We start from the raw sequence: 24,143 nt of genomic DNA, 5'->3' as shown, positions 1-24,143 counted from the left end.
GTATAGCATTCCTGCCTGGAGACTTCTTTTGCAAACCAGGTGCAAACACAGCTTTCTTTTAGCTACAACTTCAACTTTTGTTATTCCTTAGGTTACCAGTTCTTTGCTTCAGAGTTTGAGAAATGTCTGTAACATGCATATGGTAATAAAAATCCTACTGTATCTGTTGCTGTGTAGCTGCTCCCCTTCTGAATGCTCCTGTTCTGTTACATGGGGTATCTGCTGTGCAGCATACCTCCAGATTGGGGGTTCATCACTGACCCTCCCTTATCTTCTTTCTGTGCTGCTCTCCAGGCCCTGGTCTCTCTTGTTTCCTCTTTCACAGGAATGAGAAGTGTGATTCATCATTTGGGACAAGGATTGATAGAGCTACCCTAAAGGGAACTCTTCTCCCTTCAGAAAGGCTCGCCTTTCAGGTATTCAGTTTGGCTGTGGGCTTGGTAATTAAACTGTAAATAAAATGCATGTGGCGAAAGAGACCAGAGGTTTTACTCTAGGTCACCTTTTCTCCATCTGTTACTTATGCTACTGGGATCTGATTCCTGAAGAATATTGCAGGTTCTCCAGGGTTTCTGCTCTTTTTGCTCCTAAGTGTCTATATGCTCCTCTGGTAATTCTGTATTTCACTGCGACTGATATGGGGAGCAGCGGGAGGAGGAGGTTTGTATCATATTTTACATGTCTTTCTCAATATCTTGGACTTCACTGAGTAACTTAGAACTGTATTTAACAGTGGGTTTCTACTCTGCTGAAAGGCAAAGCTCGTTCCATGCATTAAGTCCCTACAAAATGATCAGAAAAAGCTAGCTCTTGTTATACCCAGCTGATTTTTAACATACTTATATATGGTGAATAATACCAGTGTGTAATAACAATCTGCTATCTGAAAGTACTCGGTCCTTCCGGAAAACAGATTCCATCCATATGTGACACTCAGTGTGCTACTTCTGTGAAGTCTGAAAGTCCTGAATTGGATACATTCCCAAAATGGATGGCTCTCCCTTAAAAAACCCCAAAGACTTTGTGGAGCTATCTGCAGCCACTCTGTAGTCTTAAAATCTTCATCTCTGCCCTGCATAGATACAGTACTAGAAAGTAGGAGGCTTTAATGTTTTACTTTCATCTCTCATCTTCTTACCCTTTATAGAAAGATTACAAACTCTTTCTAGAGCCTGAGTACTAGATTAGGGTGAGTTTTGCCACTGCAGTAATACTGGAAAGATGACTTTGTAGATGTAGTTGAATCTCCTTACTTAAACAAATTTTTCCCCTCCTGTATGATGAAGAACTGAGAGCTCTTGTTCTACTATTTTGCTTGTATCTCTGGCCATCCTGAAGCTGAAGACCAAGCGAGACTTCTTTTATGTTTTTGTAAGCAGTTGCTTTATTCCGTATCGCTGAATGTAAAGCAACAGGATACTTGAGATCTAGCAAGAGGTTTTTAGTGTACTTTCCCTGAGCTTGAAATTACTGTTCCCAGTACCTGCTTACCATGTGGGCCTCATCCTGACCATCCCTGTTGCAAAGTTGACTGGATTTGTTTCAATATACTCGGTGCAGATTCAAGCTGCTGCAGCAAAGTGCTTTGAAACAGGTGTTGCAAGTACTAATGTTGTTTTATTAGGAATGGTGATGATCTCATTTTCCTGTTCCCCAGCAAGACTTTGTACCACAGACCCCTTTAACACCGACACTGCTTGTGTCAGGTAAACTGAGCTGCATCTCCTGACCACCAGACTAGTGTCTGTTTGCTTTCACATCCAAGTACACAAGGTTACCCCTCTGGGAGAACCTTCTTTCAAGCTCAGTTTATCTGTGTCTGAAAACTTCTCTTCCTTAGCATTTTCTTAGCCTGTCGACCAAGATTTCAATTTAGGGGGGCTGCTGCTTTGAATTATTAGTTCCAAAAACAGAAACTTGAAGATGCTTATCTCCTAGCCACTTTACAATTCTGTATTAGTCTTTATTTAGGATGTTAGCTCACTGTAGTTTCTAACTTTCCTTTTTTTTTTTTTTTAAAAAAAAAAATTCCAATGTGATCTTTTTTTTCCTGGTGTTCTAGGTAATGCTATTTTGCACCTGAATCTTTTTAGTAGCAAAGGTGTGCCCAAGTTTGCTTGGTCATTTAGATCAGTGTTTTCCTTGTATGGCAGGACACCGGACACATTTCCTGTAAGCAGACATCTGTCTGGTGTTTGGTGTTAATCATGCTTTTGCTTCAGCGAGTGATGGTAACTAGCCATCTTATAGATGAGAAATCAGGTAAGCATTGTGTCTTTCTGGCTGTTGCTCAGGTCAATGCTTGTGTGCTTTCTGCTACAGAGTTGTCCTTTCTCTACCTTTCTGTCTTCAGTTCTGTGCCTGCCCTGTGGTTGCCTGCTTGCTGCAGTGCCTGGTTTCCAGCTCCTCTAGTCAGTCCTCCTGGAGTATTCCTTCCCTCCCTGCCCTTCCCCAGTGCTGCAGCATCTTTCACTTATGGTCTTGCTGGCTACAAACTAACTTCATTTGGCATCTGGTGGTGCTGTTCCCATCCTGAGGCAGAACTGGGGGTCTCCTCTGGGCCTCTTAAGCTTAATCTGCTCTTTCGCAGCCTTTCAGTTCTTGCATTTATAAGAAAACACTTATGTCACATCTGTGTAAGAGTAGATATTCTTTTCCTGTGAACTATTGATGACTTAAGGCATGTATGAATACACAAGTATCCTTTTAATAAACATCCCGAATGTGACAATTTAGTTTCTGATTTTAAAATGTCAGACTGAGTTTCTAATAAAGTTGTTTGCAAGAACTTCCATGAACATTAAATAATGTCTAAATGAAATACTAAAACCCAGAGTTTAGGAAGACTGTTGAAATTCGAACATGTAACATGATACAACATTTCTTTTCAAAGTGTGAATGCATTTCAAAGTTTATCATATTGGAGACCCCTTAGAAGGAAGGTGTAGGATAGTTGTGGCTTTTGTTTTTGCTGTCTCCATTCCACCTTCCTTGTGCTTGTGAAATTCAATAAATGAAGATTTGTTAAAAGCTGAAAGGGACAGGTTCAAATTCTGAAAAATCTAGAAGATGCGTAGGAAAAGTCTGACATGCATAGGACACTGAAAAGACGGACATGACAACAAGCAGATGTTAACACCTTAATGTCCTCCAGCTCAAAATTGAAAAGTAATGAAAGTAAGTTACCTTTTGAATGTTAGCAACCACATGTCAGTGCGGTATCAACCAATGCATAGTGACAGGAATGGGAAAGAGAAAAATACTGTTGAGGTATGACTTCCTCCTGAGGAAGAGGAGATGGTAGTTCAAAAACCTAATATCAGATGGAGCAATCGGAATGGATCCAGGCACACAAATTTGAAATTTGATGAGTTCTGCTCTTGGCAGGTTCCAAAGCAAAAAACGTGGCAGCGGTGAAGTGATTTGGGTGCTGACAATGTGTAAGGATTTGTAGTGGTTGGGCAAAGAGCTTGTAGGAAGAATTGGCTGAAGGCAGTCAGGGTAGACATACCCAGCGCAGGAAGTTTCTGAGCAGCAAACTGCTGGAGCTTGGAATAATAAATTGAGGAAACATTACTATGTACTTTCCTTATTCTTTATACCATTTTCCTCTTTATCTGCTACAGAATACCAAATACTTGTATAGATAAACCTCTGGGCAGACCTGGAATGACTGCTTAAATGTCTTTATGCTTAACAGTGGCACTTTAACCAAGTTTGAGACCCTGTTTAGAGTCCTCTTCAGAGGATATCAGAGGTAGTGTTTTCTTCAAGGGATTATCCCTAAAAGTATTTCTGATGGTGTGTATGTGAAGAGCGTGGTTAAATAACCTATTTGTTTCCAGACCATCTCATCCTGTATTGTTCAGGAATGCGTAGAATGGGAACATGCCTCAGGAGGTCAGGTTTTTACCACCTGTGCAAAAAGTGGCACTTTTTCATTTACGGTCTTGTTCTAATAAGTATTTTTTTATACTGCCTTTGTTTGAACAACAACTGTTTTTTTTTCTATAGGTATTGGCCTGGCACATGCCTATGCCTCTGCAGTCTGACAGTGTTCTTGGGTTGCTATCTGGACCTTTGAAAAAATCCATCCTAGTACCTTCTACAAAAGTTCACTTTGCCTTTTTGTCTTGTACAACATTTGTACCATCCTGCTTTTATCACTGTTGTGACTATTGGTTCATTCAGCCTTCTCACAGCTGCGAAGGTGTTTTGTCAAGGATTTGTTTGTGGTCAACAACTTATTTTTTCAAATGATGGTGTGGTTGCAGAAGATCGTCTGCTTTTATTCGACTACCAGGATACCGTTGTATGTAGCTGGTTTCTTGCTAAATTACCGGAAGTCTTGGCTAAGGTCATACAGGCCCTGTAAATTAACTAGACATGTGCAAGTTTAGATTAAAACTTATTTATAGGGTCAATACTGATCTTGCTTGAGATTTTTAGAAAATGAGATGGTTAAAACACTGATGCGTCAGAGTTGAGAAATGTGACGGAGGTCTGCTGAACTTCCTTTCCCATCCTTGAGACCTTATGAGTAGGTGGTGGCTGACTGCTGCAGAACTATTGATAACGTGGTGATGTAATATTCACTCCCCACAACTGCTGATAACATGGTGGTGTAGTATTTAGCCCCCCACTAAGAAGCATTTGAAGTACCAGTTCCAAACACAAAACATTGAATTTGCTTTTGAATGTATCATCAGGAATACTGGCTATGCTGGCAGATAGCAACTCTTTCAAATCATCTGGCTGCTGACTGCAAAAACTGCCTTGATACCCTTCTCTTGTTCCCCATGGCTCCCGAGTACCTCGTGGTCTTCAAGCTGAAAACTCCACTAAGGAATTTCAAGTTTTCTCTTCTTGGACAGCAAGAGCCCAGTCACCGCTAGATATCCTGGCTTAGGACGTAGCCTGCTTGCTTCTTTCTCTGTTACACTACATCTTGGAGTCTTTCTGGCAGATAGAACAACAATGTGCGCTGCTCTGCCTTCTAGACGATCTGTTTGAGAACATCTTAATCCTTCTTAAGGTCAAGGAAATTCCCTTTTCCATTGTTCATACAGAGCAGAGGACATCTGTTGTCCTCTGCACCTTGTGCTCTGACTAATAGGACAAGCTTATGCAGAAGTGATTTAATGCTGTTTGCATCGTTGTTTGTCATGGAACCATTTTATCAGGTGTATCTACTAGTCTTTTCTCTGATGTAGTGGATCATCCAACCTATCGCAAGTTCTGGGATGGAGCATGGGGTTTGCAGAAGTTACAGGATAGCTGAACGTTGGTGTGAGATGATGAGGAGGGAGAGTTTGGTCAGCTGGTGGCATCTGTTGGAGCAAGACTGTTTTGCATGTTTGCAGTGAGCCACTGCACAAAGACTGTCCCCTCTGGCCAAACCAGTAGGCAGTCTTTTCATATGGTTCTATATACTGTACTACCCACCCTCCGTCCACAAAGGGCGTTGTGTCTTTTTATAGGTGCATTGCTTCATTTTCGTAAATGTGATGGCCCTTTGCTAATTTTCTAAAGGCTTGAAGAAGGGTCTTGTATGAACAGTGGTGTGAGGACTTATTATTGTTTTTCTATTTATAGTATTAGGTCTTCAGATATTTTTTTTTCCTTACTTTGTCCTCTCCGTATTCCTGTAGCGATTTCAAAAGGCTTTGAAGATGGATTGGTAACAATTCTAATGAAGAGTGTTTCATATAAAAAGGGCCAGTACCGATTGAGCAAATTTGTGAGGACGGTGTTTGGGTCCTTTTAAACAACTTGCACTTCAGGAGGCAGCTGAGTGGCAGCGAGGACAGCTGCGGATCCCACAAAACAGTTAAAAATGGCATGTGTGTAGAAGCGTGTGCCTTGGGCTATGGCTGCTCAGTCCACTTGCACGTATGAGCTTTGCCTCTAATGCTGCCTTTAATTCAGTGTCCTGTAAGAACCTGAACGTGTATGCTAAATATTGGAACAGCTGTGTTCAAAAATAGACCGTTTCTACCCCCCTCCTCCCAGTGTTGAACTTGATTTTCTTCTGACGCGATCACAAGACTGCTGCTGCAGTAGGGGCTTAATGCTATTTACGTCGTCATTTGACATAGGAACATCTCTCAGGGGATTTTCAAACAATGCAGCTGTTCGGGAGAGATGAAGAGGTTGAGGGGTGGGGAGGGGGGAAAAGGAGGAGAAATAATTTCATCTGTCATTAGGGATATTGGGGGGGGGGGACGGGGAGGCAGCCAGCAAGCCAGTGAGTTCAGTAGATTCATGATTCTGCATGAATGGACGGCAGGATCATGGGAGTTACAGCTTTCCCTTGAATGGGAAGGAGCATCATGGGAATCTGGCTGCTTCTGATCTTTTTTGTGAATGATTCTTTTCCTTTAACATGGCACTGCTTTTATGAATGGCTGTGGGGGCAAAGTGCTACAAAACCCTTCTCCAGCTGTTTGCAGGTGCCTGGAGGAATGCTAAGGTGGGAGTCAGGTGCAGCAAAACAGAAGTGCTGCAATGTTAAGCTACTGTTTTGCTCCTTTGAAGTCTGAGAGGACATTGTACTGATCTTAATTCAACGTAATTAATTTAGCTCGGTGGAAGCAGAATTGCTTTCTATAGGAAGTATTTTTAATGCTTGCTTGCTTGCTTCTATTTCAAAATGTAGTTGGCTGCGTGTATTTTTCCTGTTCTGTTAAGGATGGAGCTGACAGCATATCAGAATGGTTTTGGCATGATTAAACTTGAAGTTCTGCTGCTCTTGTTCACCCACACGTTCCCTTTTTGATTTATGTTCAAAATACTAAATATTTTAAAAGTTTTATGGCACCAGAAGTGAGAATGGAAATGAAGGACAATAAAGGTTTGCTTGGACTGAAGCAACTCATTTACCATTTGGCTTAACTTGGAAAAAAGTGTTCTCGTCAAGTTCTACTCGAAGGCTGTTGTGTACATGTGTGTTCGGATTTCTGCATTTTTTTTTTGATTCTGTGCAAACCTGTATAATTTGTTTTCTTGCCATCTTTGCCACTTTTGTGGCCAGTTTTCACACAAAATTGTGCTGAATCATTTGAGAATTTATGTTCTCACCAGAAGTAGCTTAATGGCACAAACTTGTTGTGCGGGTTATGTTAAAATTCCAGTATTCCTACTTCAGAGGTGAAAATGCTAAAGTGTAATCTTAGCTGCTTAAAGTAATCTTTTGTCAAGCCATAATAACTGATACATTCTTAATATCTGAATTGTAATTGAACTGTTTCAAACTTAGGCTTTTAAAAACTTTTTTTTTTCTAGAGGAGAAGTACAAAGTGGAAACAAAAGTTATAGTGGCAGACTTTGCAGAGAGAGAAGATACTTACAGTAGAATCAAAGCGGGATTGGAAGGCCTGGAGATCGGTGTCTTGGGTTTGTACCTGATCTTTTTAAATCTTTCATAGCAGTGTTGCATCTTAACATGCCTACTAATGTTTTCCCATGTTGAAGTTCATTGAAACCAATTCACAAAAGCTAATATTTGCCTGACTAAAACTCTGTTGCTGCATACTTGATCTGGTTTTTTTTTTTAGCTTCCTGTTGATACACCACACATGATGGTGGTTGCATGTGTACCTGTGCTCTAGGAATTATGATGGTTATTGAACACTTTTGATGTGTTTATTCTGCGATTGCTAAAGGCTCTTCAGCTTATAACTGTGTGCACAGCGACTTGACCTAATGCTGTCTTAGAACCTAAGCAAGCCTACCAGATACTTTGATTCAGCTTAGCAGTACAGCCCTGTGGGAGAACCATTAACTTTTAATTACAGAGCTGTTGAAATGTAATCATTACAATCTAGCATCAAGTAACTGGCTCCTGCTTCAAAAGTTTTAATTATGTTCTGGTCATGTTGGTAAGCTGCACTTCTTTTGCTGATAGCAACACAATATGGCTGAGTATGGTTTGTGGTATTGCAGGAGCGTAGGTGACGTGGTAGTCTTTGAAAGGACAAGGTGATCCATCTGGTTGCTTTGTAGAACTGAGGTGATTTCGAGGTGGTATCTATCTTAGCTTGTGCTAAGAAGAGTTTAACGTAACAGCAGTTTACGTGAATCTTTTCTGAACAGGGGGGTAAAGGCAGTTGCTTATGAGTTTTCTGGTTCTTTCCTAAGAAACATATGTACCTGTGCATATCCTGTATTTCTACTGTTACTCAGTGTGGCGATGAGAGCCTGTGATGGTTAAACAGGAGGCATGACATTTTATGAAGTCACATGGCTCAGATGTCTGCTGGTGTATCTCATCTGATAAAGTACTTCTCGCTACAAAACTCATTTTACTAACCTGAAGTGCAGTAATTGGAGCTGGAACTGTTCGGTTTTTGTAAAAAGTGTATTTCGAAATAAGTTCGTTATACACATGATGATATGAATTTTGTTGCTAATAGTTGAATCTTGTTATATGATGTCTGCAAATAATGCCCAAGAAAATCGTGTATATAAAAAATCAGTTAAAAGGATAAAGCCCAGAATATTCCCTAATACTTCTGACAGGTTTGAATACATACAACTCATGACATCCGATGTTTAGTTGCCATAAAAAACCTCAAATCCGTTGGAGTAACTGCAACTGCCAACGATCTGTTCTGTGTAAAGAGTAGCTGTGACAAAGCTGGGGGTGCCTTGTTTCTTGTTTCTGAAGGAAATAAATTCCAAAGAAACTTTGAAGATTAAAATTAACATCTGTTCTAATCTGTCCTGTTAAAATCAACTTGGGGAAGGTAATGCTTGCAAGCTGCCTGTCACATAGCAATTGCTGCAGAACAGTGTATCACCTAAATGTCTCCAAACAGCAGCAAACCCTGTACTGTGTGGGATATGTATCCACACTGAAAGGGTATTTTATTATTTCTTAGGCTGTGATAAGGTTATGGTGATGCACATAATCATGACAATCTGACTCTTCATAGTCTTGCTCAAAGTGGGCACTAAAGCAATGAATATGCCTCAAATTTTCTGTAAGCTTGTTACGGGAAAACAAGCACGTTCCTCAAACAGAAGTTTTGCTTTTATTTGCGTGAGCACCTTGACGAAAAACATGGTAAAAATAGCAACTAAATGCTCTAGAGTTGTGTATTCTCTAGCTGAGTTCCTCCGCTTTTTTTCTTGCAGCCATTGCCAGTGAAGGTTTACAGAAATCTCTCTTCTCACTAATCACTAGCAGTTTTAGTAGATCTCATGCTTGAGATCAGATTACATGGTATGTAGGTTTTTTCTTTTCCCCAGATTTAGCTGTGTTAAGAGAAACCACTTGCCAGTGTAATTTTTCAACAGAGATGATAGCTACTCCAGAAAGACTGTATCTTAATTTTTTTATGGCAATTAATTTCATGCTTTAGCGCCTTATATTTTGAATTCTCTATCATTTGTCGCAATCTGGAATGTAGCTTTTGCTGATGTGCATTTTTCGTGTTTGTGTGAAGGAAAATGTGGGTTTAAATGAGATCAGCCATAAGGGATGAGTTCTCAGGTTCCAGTATATTTTCTTTCAGGTCTCAGCTGGAACAGTAGGTATGAGAAGCGTTGGTAGTACAGCATAGCTGCCGGTGATCGACGCTGATTATTTTTTAACCTTGTACTTAGAAAGACAGGAGTCTGCAAGTATACTGCTCAAGATCGAGCTTCTGATTATGTAGTCACACAGTCTAACTAAAGTACTTAGAGATTGAAATCCTTGTAAACTTCTTATTTGGAAGCTTCTTCTCACCCACGTACGAAGGCTAAAAGAGTTTGCATAATGTTTTGCTGTGTGTTCAAAACAGCGTCTGTCAGTGACTTTGAACATGTGCTAGCTACAGCACTATGTTAAACAAGCAGAGGTGGGAAATCTTCCTTTTGCTGTTCTTAAATTGCTGTGATTCTTGAAAGGAGTTTGAGCTGGTCAGTATCTTACCCTGTGGTTATCCAGATTTCTCTAGGTGAAATACACCTATACAAACTGAAAACTAATTTTTTTCATGTACTGTTCCAAGCTACAGCAAAGTATGATCTAGTAGATAGGATTGCTGAAAGTGGAAGGGTAGTATCTGGGACCCAGCCTGCAGTAAGGGGTGTGAATTTTGTGTGACTGTCTCTGTAGGGTGAAACATATAAATGTTCTAAATTTGAAGAGAATAACCAAGGTTAGTTCCCAAACCCTGCCACAGGTCACAGACAAAATCCTTTCCAGAGATGGACGGAAAAATAGTTTATTTTAGTGTGAAAAGGAGGAAAACCTGTCTCTCTCTGGCAATAGCAAGATTGGACCTTCTTCCTTTTTAAAACTTTTCTCTCTTTTTAAAGATACCAAATGTCTGCTGGGACTGTGCCAAGTCTCTGTTCCCCTCAATTCCTGTATTTTTAAAGGTTATCTAAAAGTTAAAAATTGGAAACACACAACATGCCTAATGAATGGCTTCCATAAATACACAAAGATCTGGACTAAAAGATCTGTCCGTTCGAGGGAATCTCTGAATTAAGTTTGTGTCCTTGGCCAGAACCTCTCCTGCATGTTTCCTGCATCTCTGTTGATACTTAAATATCTTTGAGGGTGGATGTTAAAATGATAGCCCCTACCCCTGTGCCAAAAGCTACTTTATTTTATTTTTTTAAAAAAAAGGCATCAGTACCAGCTGACAGTGTTTCTTCCCCCTGTGCAGACCCCTGCCCAGGAGGTGCACAATGCCACCGAGCATACATAGCACTTCGGGATTCTCTGGGGTGTAAGACACTACATAAATGTAATGTTGCCACAGCAACCAAATGTCATACGATTCGCTTGCGTAAGATGAACAACAGATACTTAGGAAATGGAGATCCCATTTGCTTGTGGTTTTTTTTTTTTTCTTTTTTGGTTTCTGTATCACTCTGCTTTATTAAGTTTGAGGCAGCTGTGATGGCACAGCAGCATGCCTTTCTGTCGGTATTAGAAGTTTTCCTCTACTTGTGCTGGGATTCGAGAATGAGTGTTGGTTTCATGGCTGAGAGTAAAACCTTGCCAGCTATTGGGGGGGAGGGGGAAGAGGTTTAATACAGCCTCTCCGTGAAGTTCCAATGCTGCCACTGGGGAAAGATTTTGGAGCTGCGGGGGTGACACGGAGAGTAGCTCGCTGCGGTGGGTCTCCGTGTAACCAGTCCCTGCCCGCCCGGAGAGCCCTTCTCGGGGCACATCGCCTCCTCGGACACACCGGCTGCGGGGAGCCCACCCCGGGCCCGGAGCGCTGCGGCCGCCGCATGGGCGGGCTCCTGCTGCCACCTACCGCCCGGCCCGCCGCCGCTCCCCTCCCCTCGGCGGGCCGGGGCCGGGGCCGTTCCCCTCCCCTCGGTGGAGTGCGGGTAGTGGTGTCGTGCCCGTTGTCTTCCTCCGGCGGAATCCGGGGCTGAGGAGGGTCGTGGTGCGTGTCCCAAAGCCATCGCTGATCTGCAGTCCTCGAGGCAGCCGGGGAACGGAGTGACTGGCTGGAGAGGTACTGGGGAGATTTGCCAGAAGATATTCTGTCTCTTATTTCACTTTATATTGATTTGTTTATTTAAAAAAAAAAAGTTAAGCAGTTTCACTTAACGCTCTGCCAGGCACAGAGAGCTTTTCTCTGGCTTGAAACCCTGTTTCTGCAGGGTTGCAGAGCTCCGTGTTGCAGCGATGTGGCTCATATGCTTGCGCTGTGCGTGCTGCTGGCATTTCTAAAAGAGATGTTCTCCCCCTGCTCTATACTAAACATACTGGCTTTTGAAACCGTTGGAGAATTAACATTTACCCATACTCACTCTCATGTTCCACTTGTGTGTGTAGAAGTGTATGTACAGTTAAGGAAACTTGGCTAGAGGGGTTAGAATATTTTAAATGTAACATTTTGAGAGTATTGCTTGAAAATTGTCGTTAATCAGAACATGAGAACTCAGATGGCATCCAAGCGATCTAATTAAAACTTCACTGTCATTTCAGTCAACAATGTGGGAACTTCATATGTTTATCCTGAATATTTTCTTGATGTTCCAGACCTGGATAAGGTAAGTGTTTTTGCGGTACCTTCTGGTGTTCTCGTTAGCACTAAATGCTTAAGGGATATGGCAAAAGTATTTAGGTTTGGTTAAGGTATCCCATAACAAAGTGTTCTGATTAGAATTAAGGGTTCAAAAAAGCAGAGAGATTTACGTAAGCAATGTAGCACAACTCAGATGATGGCAGTCTTGGGTTTTTGTGTTGTGTTTTTACAGTCTTCCCTGCTTCTTCATTTTATATTTCTATTTCAGAGAGATGCTCTGGGGTCAGTATCTGAACTCCACTCCTGTCTGTGATCTCATCTGGCTGTTGTTCATGAGCTGCTTTAGCTCGTGGTGGGGTTTAAGTGACTGAAGGGAAGGAAAGCAAGCAACTTTTTGTGAATGGAAGCTGCAGATTCCATAACGCTGTTATGAAACTTAAGTATGACTGGTTCAGACAGTTTGTAATGTAGGGACAGTCTTCGCTGCGTTGGGTACATTGAAAACTCTGATTATGAACAATTTCACTGGTGCGTGATTTTGTTTCCAAAACCCCTGTAGCTCACTGTATCCACTGTGGATACTGCTTGTGTTTTCTGCTTAAGTATCGATAAATGCATTGGGTTTTTGATTCACCTTCAAATAAGCTTCGTAATATTTGGCCAAAAAAAATATACAATTTTATTTTTACCTGATGAATAAGCTTGAAGTCACTAAAATACTGTTATGAAATGGTGAAGAGCAAAATACAGATATTAATTTAGAAACGTGTCTAAAATATCAGAATTTATTGATGTTCATAAATGTTGCAAATAGTGTTAGGAAATACAGTGTCAATGTGATACATCTGTGTTGTTCTTTATTAGTATGAGACCCCAGTTAGAGATAAAACTTGACCAAGAGCAATACACAGATTTTGCTTTGAAAGCCTGTCACTGTTCCTGATACTTAAGCAGGAAGGCAAGGACTAAAGGTGGATGTGTGTCAGGTGTAATTTATCCTGGCACTTAAATCCAGAGGGTGTGTAAATATTGATCAAATACCTTACAAGCAGAACAAACCCCAAAACTTTGTTTTCTTGCAGACAATCGACAAAATGGTCAACATTAACATCATGTCTGTTTGTAAGGTAAGTGTCCTGTTACCAACACTTGTTCTTGATGTCTTAATTAAAAACCAGTAAACAATTAAAATTCAGTTGTCTGAAGCAATTTCTTTCACCTGCTGGACAACAGGTTCATTTTTCATCTTACAGTAACACAGGGGTCATGATGGTTGTATCAGGCTGGTCTGATTGTTGGGTGAAATAGAATTTGTTGCAAAGGTACCTATTAGCTATTTGGAAGAGCATGGTATGTACACAAAACAACAATGTTTCTTCATGCTTGTTGTTCTAGTCCTTGTAAATCGTTCATTCTTCTCCCCCTGTTATCTGTGTTTCCTGGGGTGGGCAACCCTTATCTCTGCACACCCAAGGTTCTTGAATGCTGTAGTGAGAAGGTGCTTAAATATTTTCTGTGAAACATATGGGCAAGAAGGAAAACCAAGTTCACAGAAGTGTGCATTAACGTTCGAAATAAAGTTATCTTCCCTTTATGAAATTTAAACAGAAGTTTTAATTGAGAAGAAGCCAACCTGATTTCAGGCTAAAACATATGGCTGTTCCGTTGTTTATTAACATGAGGCCCATTCAAAAAGCCTGATTTTCGTCCTAGTATTTCAAAGACTAAAAGGGGCAGAGGGAGTAGCAGCCGCTTATATTGCGTAGGGAGTCAGTCAGTGTATTACCAGTGAGTGCTGAAGAAACTGCTTGTGATTATTCACTGCTAAACCTTAACTTTCTCTTCTGTAGTAGTAAAACTTGCCTTTCCGTTAGCTGAGGATTAACCTTTTCCCCCCAAAGCCAAAATATTAGGTGTTTCAAAGCTGGCTTGAAAGATTTGTCTGTCTTGCAGCTGTTTTGATTAGGTTCGGTACTAAATTAATCTAGTACGGTGCTCTTCGGGAGTGTAAACTGCAGGTGTTTCATTTCAATGTGAGGAGACACAGGACCTCTTAAAACAATGCTTCTGTAAGATTTGTACACCTTATTAAAACAGGCAAGCAGTGATAATGCAACCGTTGCATGACTGAATGGGCCTGTTAGTGTCAGCTCACTGCTGTTAACTCACTTTCATGTGTGTTTTATTCAGTGTCTTCTAACTTTGCAGCAAGTAGTTCTAAATGCTACAACAGTGAGTCTTCAGAAAGTTTTCACCTTGAAAATGTCTGCTAGCCTGATGAGTACGTATTTTTAGTTGACCAAGAAGGATTGTGGCCCATGGTGTCTTGTTGGGCTCCTGCAAGATTTCATCAGAGAGGTCAGTTATTAATGGGCACCTTTGAAAGTTTTCTCTTATGGAAGTCATTTAGCAGGCTTTTATTAATAATAACAGAGCTATGCCAGGCGTAAATCTGAAGTGTTGTCATGCGTAGTCTTCTGAGTTGGAGATGAGTGTAATCAGAATGCCTCTGCAAAGGTGTGACATCTGTGCTGTGCCAGCAGAGGGAGCGCACTATTCAGTAATTAAAGAATTCGGGGTGTCAGTCTTCCTGGGAGCATTTTGTTAGAATAGAAAAGTTACAGATGAACTATTTTAATATGTATTTCTGAAGATGGCAGGGTAGAATAACAGTTGAGGTCTGCTTTAACTCGGTACACACCCAAAATTCCAGAGATGCAGACAGGTTATATTGGTTTCCAGAATACTCTAGCGCTGCTTTGTGGCATGAGTCATTGTGTCTATGCTCAGTGGTGGTCAACAATTTAACAAAACTGTCACAGTTTCTTGTAAAACTTGCGTCCTGTCAGCCTCTTCACATTCTGACATGGTTGTCTTCACACGTATAAAAACATAATGAAGATCTACTTGCTGTGTTTTAATAGCGGTTTTCCTTCTGTTTGAAAACTTTTTCGCTGCTTGTGAACAGCTCCTGCTACTGGGTGTAATCAGAGTTTGAGCGTAAGCTTCCAAGCTTGAAACTGCTTCCCCCTGCATGAGCCTGTTGTGTAATTAAACAGTAGGCATGCCAGATGCTTACTGTTTTGGGGAGAGGAGCACATTAGAGATATGTGCCATCTGTAAGTCTCTTTTTTTTTTTTTCTTTTTTTTCTTTTTTTTTTTCTGGGAGAACCCACAGACCTAGAGAATCATGGTAGCAAAAGATAATTTTAGGAAAAGTTTGTATGACTTTTCACTTCTTCTGGGACATAATCTTGTGAATATTTAAGTATTTAGGTTGATACCATCTCTTATCCAGGTGTATAACTGTGTTTAAAAAAAAAAAAAATGTTCTCCCTTCTTGCCTGATTGAAACCATGAAGTTTGGGATGGAAGAGAGTACAGAGTTCTTAAGGAAGGAGATGAAGGTCTGCTGAAAAGATGAAGGTACAGGAGAGGCAGAGCAGGTTTTGCTAGGACCTATTTTGGGCTCTTATCACAGTATCTCTAGATCCTGGTCAGAGGTGTCATGTAATCTGTCTGCTGTTGTATTCTGGACCGTTGCCATCTATTTCCTTACCTTTTGGATCAAAATTCTATAGTGCTTTAAATGTAACGATATCCCCCGTCTTCTCAGTAACCTGCGCCATGTGCCATCAGCAACACCTTTGCTGGCATACGTGTCAAACACCTCCACTTCAGTTCTGGCTGAAACATTCCTTAACCCTTAAAGTGGGAAAGCCAGAATGCTCAGCACAGTTCGGTTCTGCTGAAGCATTAAGGTCTGTTTTGCTGCCACAAGTGTAGGCGTTTTTGAAGGGTAAGGCATGAGCGCTACCCTTACTTCTTGATCCATCTTTTTCTTTGTTGGGCAGCTCATTTGATTTCCCAGGGAAAATGCAGCATGTAAGAAGGGATGCACTGAGAGATAAGACCCCATCTTCACTTCACAGGATAAATTATCGACCTGGTTGGTCCGGCTATTTAATGCTTTTCTGAACTGTAAAGGATCTAATACTATGAAATTTTCCCTCGTGTTTGAGAACTTGTTTCCCGTCAGAGCTTTTAAACACCTGTCTTACCCAAATCTTATTCCATGCTGCCTGCCCTCATCACGTCCCTGGAGAACTGTTGGGTTAGGTCACCCGTGAATGCCATGATGGTGCAATTTTGGGGCTCAATCAGTCTGGCCTGAAGTGTTGTGATTACTGTGATCTGCCTTCAAAGCACCCTGTACACCAGTGAAGGCAAGCTGTGTAAAACACATTGGAAACCTCACATCTTGTAAAATAGTGGTTAAAAAACCTGACCAAATGCCACCCTGCCCCACCATTCACAGTAGATTCTTTAAGCTCTCTGGGAAATGTCACATCTTTATGGTGATGTGCAGTGCGGGATTTACTCCATTCTTCATATAATATACAAAACAGAAAGTGCCTTGGGTCCTGATGATGCCACAAATAGAATGAAGAATTTTTATTTGTGGTATTTTCTCAGGAAAGCTTGAGACATAATACAGCCTTGCACAAGGATTGAGTTGACAGATAAATGAGGAAGATGGAGTAGTATGCAAAGTTTCATGATTCCTGTCATAATCTCATCTCAACCTTCTGGAGGGATTTAAAAAGCAGAACTTTTCATTAGTGATTGTTGGTGGCAGTTCAGGTAACATTGGTTTGTATAATAATTTTTTGATATATCGTTGCGTTTTGAGACACGAAGTAAATCTATTTCTGACATTGAATAAAGTATCAGGTCAAAAGCCCTGGGATTTTTCACTAACCAGCAAGTGTTGAAGAGCCAAAATTATAGTTGGTCTGTAGAGTTTTCATCTATAGTTCCTCTGTACCAACTGCATCTTGTTGTGTCAATTCACCTTGGTGTGCTACAGCCTTTGATTTCACCTGGAAAAACAAATTTCATTTGGCTGTTGGATTAATGTTCTGAAAGCCAAGGATGGTAGACTTGCTGTCCAGTGGAAAAAATTGATAGATAATGAGCATGGAAAAGTTTCACATACTTCTGGGAGCCCTTCTTTCTCCTTTGGAAGCTGCAAGAGATACTTTGTATGTAAGGTACAGCAAGTATATTATTTCTGTTTACAGCATCCAATATGATAATTGCATTGGGCATGAGGCATAAACTTGTGTTCTCTTGAAGAATGACTAGGACTAAATAGTTGAGGGAGTGCTGGCTTAGTGGTTGACTAAGCAAGGAGCTGAATGGATTTGCAGGCTGTTATGTTGTGGGGGAATGTAAATTTTAGGCTTGTAGGCCAGGCTTTGGCTGGAAATTGGCATTAGCAGAGGAGGGGGGAGAGTAGATTACATATATGTACATGCCTTGGTATCTGTGCAAATCTTTGCATTGATCACCTTACGTTTTATACTGAGTGTCAAATACAAAGGGATAATAGGCCTACGAGATAGAGGATTTTTATCATTGCCGTATTTGAGAAGCTTATAATTTGCTTAAGACGTCAAAATACGTAAATGCTTTGTGTTGAACTGAGAGATCTAGTGCCATCTGCCCTCTTAAAGGAAGAGGACCAAGAGGTGAATTATACCAGGTTGTGAATCCTAGGCAGGACAAGGGAACAACTCTACCTAGAAAGTCTGAAACAGTGAGTTTAGGAAAAAAAAAAACCAACCAACAACAAAACCCCCAACCAATATAAAATTGAAAGAGAGAGAAGCAGCTAGTGTATTTGGGAAAGAGGGGGAATATTCTCTTGCAGACCTGTGCATAGAAAGAACAAAAGCCTGGGGAGCAATAGTCCTGAGAGACAGTAGGACATCTCTCTTTCTCTGTCTCCCCCATGGGTGTTCAGATGGGCTAGTGCAGCCTGACACCACGTCTGTAAAAGTACCTTACCAGAAATCAGATGATAGTTGCTTATGCCCTGCTAGAATCCTGTGTGAATTTTGGTATTTGCTGTGTATTTGAGAGGATCACAATAAGTGGAACGTAATTCTGAGGGAAATGGCAACGCTGACTTCTGAGGAGAGATCACTCTGTGCATTCCAGTCTAGTCAAGAGGTTTCTTTTCACTTATATTCAAAGTCATCATCAAAGGGGGATGACGATTTAGCCAAGTACATAATTTAAGTTTATGGCAGAGAGGGACAGTTGCCAAAGCTTGGAAGAGGAGCAACTTTTCTGTGAAAGTGGTCATGAATATTATTCAGATGGCCCAGAGGGAGAAAAAAATGCTGCCGTTTTCCATCTTGCTGACTTTGAACCTGAGAACATGATACACAGGAAGCTGGAACAAGGGAAATGTGGCTGTGATAAATACTTTTTATCAATAGTCACGGAAGCTCTGGGGATTTTTCTTCGAAGTACAAGGAACTTGGGGAAATCCTGGAGTTTTGTAGATTAGGGGTTGAGACAAATATGTATTGCACATCTTGAAAAGAAAAAGTTCAGCCTTGTTATTTGAATAGTCTTTTTCCTGTGTAAAGGATGTGGGGGGAAGAGACTTATTTTGAGAGCTTTCCTTTGTAAACTGGACTCTGAAAGCTTGTGACCCTAATTAGGTAAAACTTCCTCTCCTAAACCTGGTGCTCAAAGTTGCTGACAATGAACAGGGCTTGCAGCATGTTATATTCGTAGTTCCCTTTGTATGTCCCTGCCCCTTTCTGGTTACTTGCCACATGAGTTACTGTGTGATTTTCTGTTGAATTGACATCAGGTTTACTTGCCAGTTTTTACAAATATAAATCATTCTTGTTCAGCTTGGTGTGAGCTGCATTAAGAAGTTACTGTTTCGAGAGAGACACATTAAAAAAAAAAAAAAACCAACTTACTAGTTGAGAATAGGTTTCATGATCAATTTAACTACTAGTGCATGTCTACAGTTCCTTAGTTATTTCAGTGTTGTATAGGCACAGTGTCGGTTAACTATTTGTTAAACAGCTAGCGCATTTGTGAACTTGTGTGAATCCTCTGCCCAGGCACTATGAGTTATCTCATGGTAGCAATGATTTTGTACGTGAATGGGTGCACCATGGGCAGTTGCTGATCTTTAAAAATGTATGTTTCTTTCAGTTGTTGTCATTTCACCCCAGATTTGTGAATGAGGTGTGAAGGACGCCTCTTAGCTGCATAACAAAGTAAAAAAAACTTTTCCAGCTTCCCTAGCGTCATCCTTTGTGGTGCTTGCATAGGCTTAATTGCAGATCATGATACCTTTTGGAAGTGGAAGGAGTGACTTGGGGTCATAACATCATACCATAGAATGATTTGTCTCTAAATGTGCAACTGTGGTATTAAATTTCTGGCTTTGCGTAACAATTGTGTGGCTCGTAAGATGTGAAGGACGACTGAGTATTTGCCTTAGCTTTTTCTACTGTACTTTAGCAATCTGAGTGAGTATCACTTGAAAGGTATTCAAAACTTTACAAATGATTATTCTTTCCCTAAACTCTGCTCCTGAGCTATTGCTTAGATCGGAGTGAGAAGAGGCTACAACTCTGATCACTAAGAATGGGAGAGCTTTTTCTGAAGAAGAAAACACTGGAAATACATGGTTGTAACTTCCAGTTGTTAGTCCTCTAATAGAAGCTTTTAAGTGTAGCACCTGTAGAACATGAATCTAGCCACGTGTCTGTCCATTTTTATCTGCAAGTAGGAACCTCTGCTTCTTTAGACCAGAAGTGGTGTTTCTCCTTCCAAAATTATAAGGTAGAAGTTGAGCCTGGTGAGGAAGAATGGACAACACAACCAGTGCTTGCCAAGCATGTAATAAATGTAGTTGCAGATAAATGAGTATCAAGAAATGATATCTGCCTGTAAAAGATTAATGAAATGGTCTGTAACCATAGAATCACAGAATGGTTTGGGTTGGAAGGGACCTTAAAGATCATCTTGTTCCAACCCCCCTGCCATGGGCAGGGACACCTCCCACTAGACCAGGTTGCTCCAAGCCCCATCCAGCCTGGCCTTGAATACTGCCAGGGAGGGGGCAGCCACAGCTTCTGTGGGCAGCCTGTTCCAGTGTCTCACCACCCTCACAGTAAAGAACTTCTTCCAAACATCTAACTTAAATCTCCCCTCTTTCAGTTTGAAACCGTTACCCCTCATCTTATCGTCCCACTCCCTGATCAAGGGTCCCTCCCCACCTTTCCTGTAGGCCCCATTTAAGCACTGGAAGGCTGCTCTAAGGTCTCCCCTGAGCCTTCTCTTCTCCAGGATGAACCACCCCTACTTTCTTAGCCCGTTTTTGTAGAGGAGGTGCTCCAGCCCTCAGAATCTTCCTTTCTAAGATTGCCTTCAGAGAAACAAATGCTGCCAGAGTTCTCTGGCATCCTCCATACTCATTCCTGTAGACTCAGGCTTGCAATGCTTTGGCATTTATGAAGTATACCCCATTACAGAACTGGCTATCTCTGAATAAGACCTACCTAGAATTTGGATTCTTTATCTGGGAGGTATTTATTTAACTGTAGATGTTTGTTGTTGAACTGCCTATTTCATAATAGCATGTCTGAGATTATAGCTGTTGAAGGCAAGAGCGTTCACCAGTTTGGCTGTTTTGGATAAAGCACGTGTGGACACTGTTGTAAAACTACATTTCTGCTATAGATCGTTTTATTTGAATTAATGCTGGGAACATTTTACGTGTGTGTACAATGTATGAATTTGCCAGACCTGAATATGGCCGCGGAATGCCCTGCCAGCATTTTTCCAATAGTGCTCTTGCACTGCTGTAACAGTCTGAGTGTGGACTTGGCTGGGTAAGGTGAGACTGACTCAGAGCCTGCCTGCTGTTATTTTATTCTTTAAAAAACCCAGTATTTTTTCTGTACATAAAGATACTGAATATTCATATATCTCTCTTCACACATCACAAGATGTAAAAATACAGATAGGAAAAACAGTTTTGCCCTATTTCACAGGGTTTTTTTTTTTAAAATTCCCTCAAAATACTGTTTTTAATGGGAAGAGATGGAAGTGACGTTGAGTATAAAATCCAGTTTTGCCATCAGTGCATTTCTGTGGAGGGGAAGAAAATTAAATTGCTTGCCTGTCCAGCTGAACTTCAGAAACAGACTGTTTAACACAGCTGGTGGTGAGACTTCTTGGTTTCTGCCTGAATTGTGTAACTGTTGTTACAGCTCAACTGTCAATGGCTTCATAGTTTTTTAATTTATGTAAGTCAAAACAGTTACTGTAGCATGTTTTTCTGTGCTCTCGTTTGGGTATCAATAGTAACCAGCAGATTCGTGATACACTGTTAGAGCTGCTTGGTGGGTTGCAATTTGGATTTAGACCATGAATGCATTTGTGTGGATTTATAATAAAGTTTCAAATGTGGGGTCCTCTCTGCATTACGATGGGAGATCCTGTACTGGTTTTTCAGACCATTTATGGGTTGCCTAAGGGAAGCAATTTTAGACTGTCCATGTGTCAATCTATGGAGATGATATGTAGCATTACACTGCCCTGAGAAGCAAACAACAGTGTACGCTGCTTTTTGCAGAGGGATCTGTGGGAGAGATCATAAAGCTTGCACCAGATAAAAGATCTACCGGTCTTGAACTAGTCTTAAAATCAGCCTGAATAATTCTTTATCCTTTAACATATGAATAAATAATTGTTTCCACATCTCTTTTGAAGCATTAGTGTGTGAAAAAACTCCTGTATTCTTAGACCTAATCTTAGAGGGGTTTGAGAAGCTTCATCAGATCTGTTTAGTTTGGTGATGTTTACTAACTCCGAATACTTAGTTTGACTTTTGGGGCAGTGCTGAATGTTAAATATGTCAACAGCTGACTTCATGAAGGTAAGGTCTGTTCAACCCCTACCTGTACAGTCCCTTATTGAAGCTGTCCTGCAGCATGGCAGAATCTATTCTAAGTGAGAAATGACAATAAAATACAAAACACAGCCCTTCTCTACCATTTTCTTTGTGTGTCAACTGCAATCAACTGAAATTTTGTTTTATTTTGTGATTTTTCTCCTTTATTTCTGAAAGGGTATGTTTTTTATAATTCAAAAATAAAAACAAACAAATGAAAAACCCAAACCCAGATTCAGTCACGTGTAAGGGCTAATGCAGTGGTGATAGTCATACGAGTAGTTTGCTACAATAAGATTTGTTTCTTTGTAATAAAAGCACTTACAGGTATTTTGTGCTCCTGTGTATGCTGGCTTCTCTTTGTGTGTGTGTGTGTGTGCTTTCCCTCCCATACTACTCAAATGTTTCATGTTTTAAGCTATCAAGTAATTTGGTTTCAGTGGGAGTACCATTACATTTTAATGCCGTTAGTATTTTGTTACACCTCCTCACTGTGTTCTCCAGAACTTTGTTGGAACACCTTTTAAAGATGGGAAAAATGGTAACAATTTATATTTCTTGTCTGGTCTGTCCTTAGTGTCAGTGACGTGTCATTTATTAACAGGGTTGGCTGGGGGTGGGGTGATATTTGGCACAAGCTGAGCTTTGATGACATTATTTCTTAAAGGCAGAAACTTTGGATTTAAATTATTTTAGGATGGTAGTAATTAGTAGTAGGAAAATTAACTATTTCACAGTAATTAAAAAATTATCCAAGTTTGAATCAATGCGTGATTTGTTTCCCTTGTCAGAGCTGCTCTGTCAACAACTGGGAAGCTTGTTTTAGAATTACTGCTCTGGAGGATCCTTCAACCAGGTTGTAAATAGATTGCTCAGAGTCATATCAAAGGCAGAGGCTTGCAGAGCAGTGAGGAGGTTTGCCAGGCTACTTTCCTGGTGGAGGTGTAGGTTCTTCAGTGTGAAAACATCTGTGCAATCAGCAAAAAAATGTTTTGGCATCTTAAATAGTTTCTGTAGGTAACATAATGTAGGAAACTTATCTTCACTAATTCTGTCCAGTGCTCTTGCTGCTCCACAATTTATTTTTAGCTTAAATTCGGCAGTTTGGTAAGGGTAGCTAAAATGCATTGGATATTGTCCTGAGTCTTGGCATAGGTGGTAAGTTTAGTCAGTTTTGAGGAAGACAGATGCTTTTTGTGAGAAGAGAAAGGTCATACATGTACTGTAGTATTCCAGTATTTCAATGTTCTTTAGAGGCCACGGATGCTGCAGAGCAGTGGAGACATTTTTTTATTTACTCTTATTGTACTAGCTGGATGGGTTCACCGGATTCAGTGCACACACTACTTGACAGAGCCAAGTTATCCAGGTAGAATAAAAATAAACTGCCTACGCAAAGTATGGTCTCTGCTTCCCTGAGCCTTGGTTGGAGTGGAGGGGGTGGCAGCTGCTTCTGGGAGGAAGGGAGGCTTCCCTCTGTCTTTGACTGTCTGGTGTCTGCATTCTCAGCCATCACGAATCGAATGTTTTCTTTTTGCAGATGACACGATTGGTGCTGCCCAGCATGCTGGAAAGGTGAGTCATACTAACACTATCCAGACAAAGTCATCATTATTTATAGGGGAGAATCCTTTCTTGAAAAATTCATTACTGTGACTAATCAGCCCGGTCTCCATGTTTTAATGGCAGAGTAATGCTGAGTGAGTCACGCTGATGGTGCATGAATCATCAGACGGTGGAAGCCTTTTCCACTTGATTCCCTTTTTATTTTTCCTCTCCCTTCTCCACTGTTGTGGTGATTCCTTTTAGAATGAATTAAAAAGCCCGTCTGACTCATCAGCACTAACTCAAAAACCTGCTATTCTGAGGGGGTGGTTACAGTTCCTGGGAATAACCTTCTTAAGGCTATTTCTCTAAGTCATTGTAAGTAAAATGGATGCAAAGAATATGTTCTCATTATACAGTAGGAGGTATATTGAGGAAAGTCTGTGATCATTTGGAACAGGAGAATTGGAGACCAGCTCTTTAAAATAAGAGTTAGTGCACGCCACTGTTGCCACGGAAGATGTGTACTGACTTTCTAGCTAGCTCCCAGGTGAATCTCAAAGGTGCATGCTTCCATGTAGTCCCTCCAGGCTATTTTCTAGCTGATGTTGACTGTTCCAGGCTGTTTGCTGTCTCTGTAGTGGTGCAAACCCCAGCGTGCTCGGGGTTGCCCTAGGTCAGTTCTGAGCTATGCTCACAGTGCTGAGGAAGGCAGTTACCGTGGTATTGTCTCCAAATGAATACTGTAGGAGGAACATATATATGGGGCAAACCTCCAAATCCAACAAGGATTAAGAAAAAAAATTGGTATTTCTTGTGTCATCCCACTA

At 40.9% G+C, this 24,143-nt stretch overlaps 1 protein-coding gene across 1 annotated transcript in view; it reads left to right on the top strand.

Annotated features, from left to right (window-relative positions):
- HSD17B12 (hydroxysteroid 17-beta dehydrogenase 12) overlaps positions 1 to 24,143 on the top strand; it is a 91,662-nt gene that overhangs the window by 48,862 nt on the left and 18,657 nt on the right. Inside the window, exons 4-7 of the mRNA XM_086463000.1 lie at positions 7,285 to 7,395; positions 11,948 to 12,012; positions 13,070 to 13,114; positions 23,309 to 23,343. Of these exons, the coding sequence (XP_086319126.1) occupies positions 7,285 to 7,395; positions 11,948 to 12,012; positions 13,070 to 13,114; positions 23,309 to 23,343 (256 nt within the window). The remainder of the gene's footprint in view (positions 1 to 7,284; positions 7,396 to 11,947; positions 12,013 to 13,069; positions 13,115 to 23,308; positions 23,344 to 24,143) is intronic.

This window comes from Leptosomus discolor, chromosome 3 (genome assembly GCF_034619465.1).
Source record: "Leptosomus discolor isolate bLepDis1 chromosome 3, bLepDis1.hap2, whole genome shotgun sequence".
NCBI lineage: Eukaryota > Metazoa > Chordata > Aves > Leptosomiformes > Leptosomidae > Leptosomus > Leptosomus discolor.
Note: the sequence above shows the minus strand (reverse complement) of the source record. Positions and strands in the feature narration are given on the sequence as shown.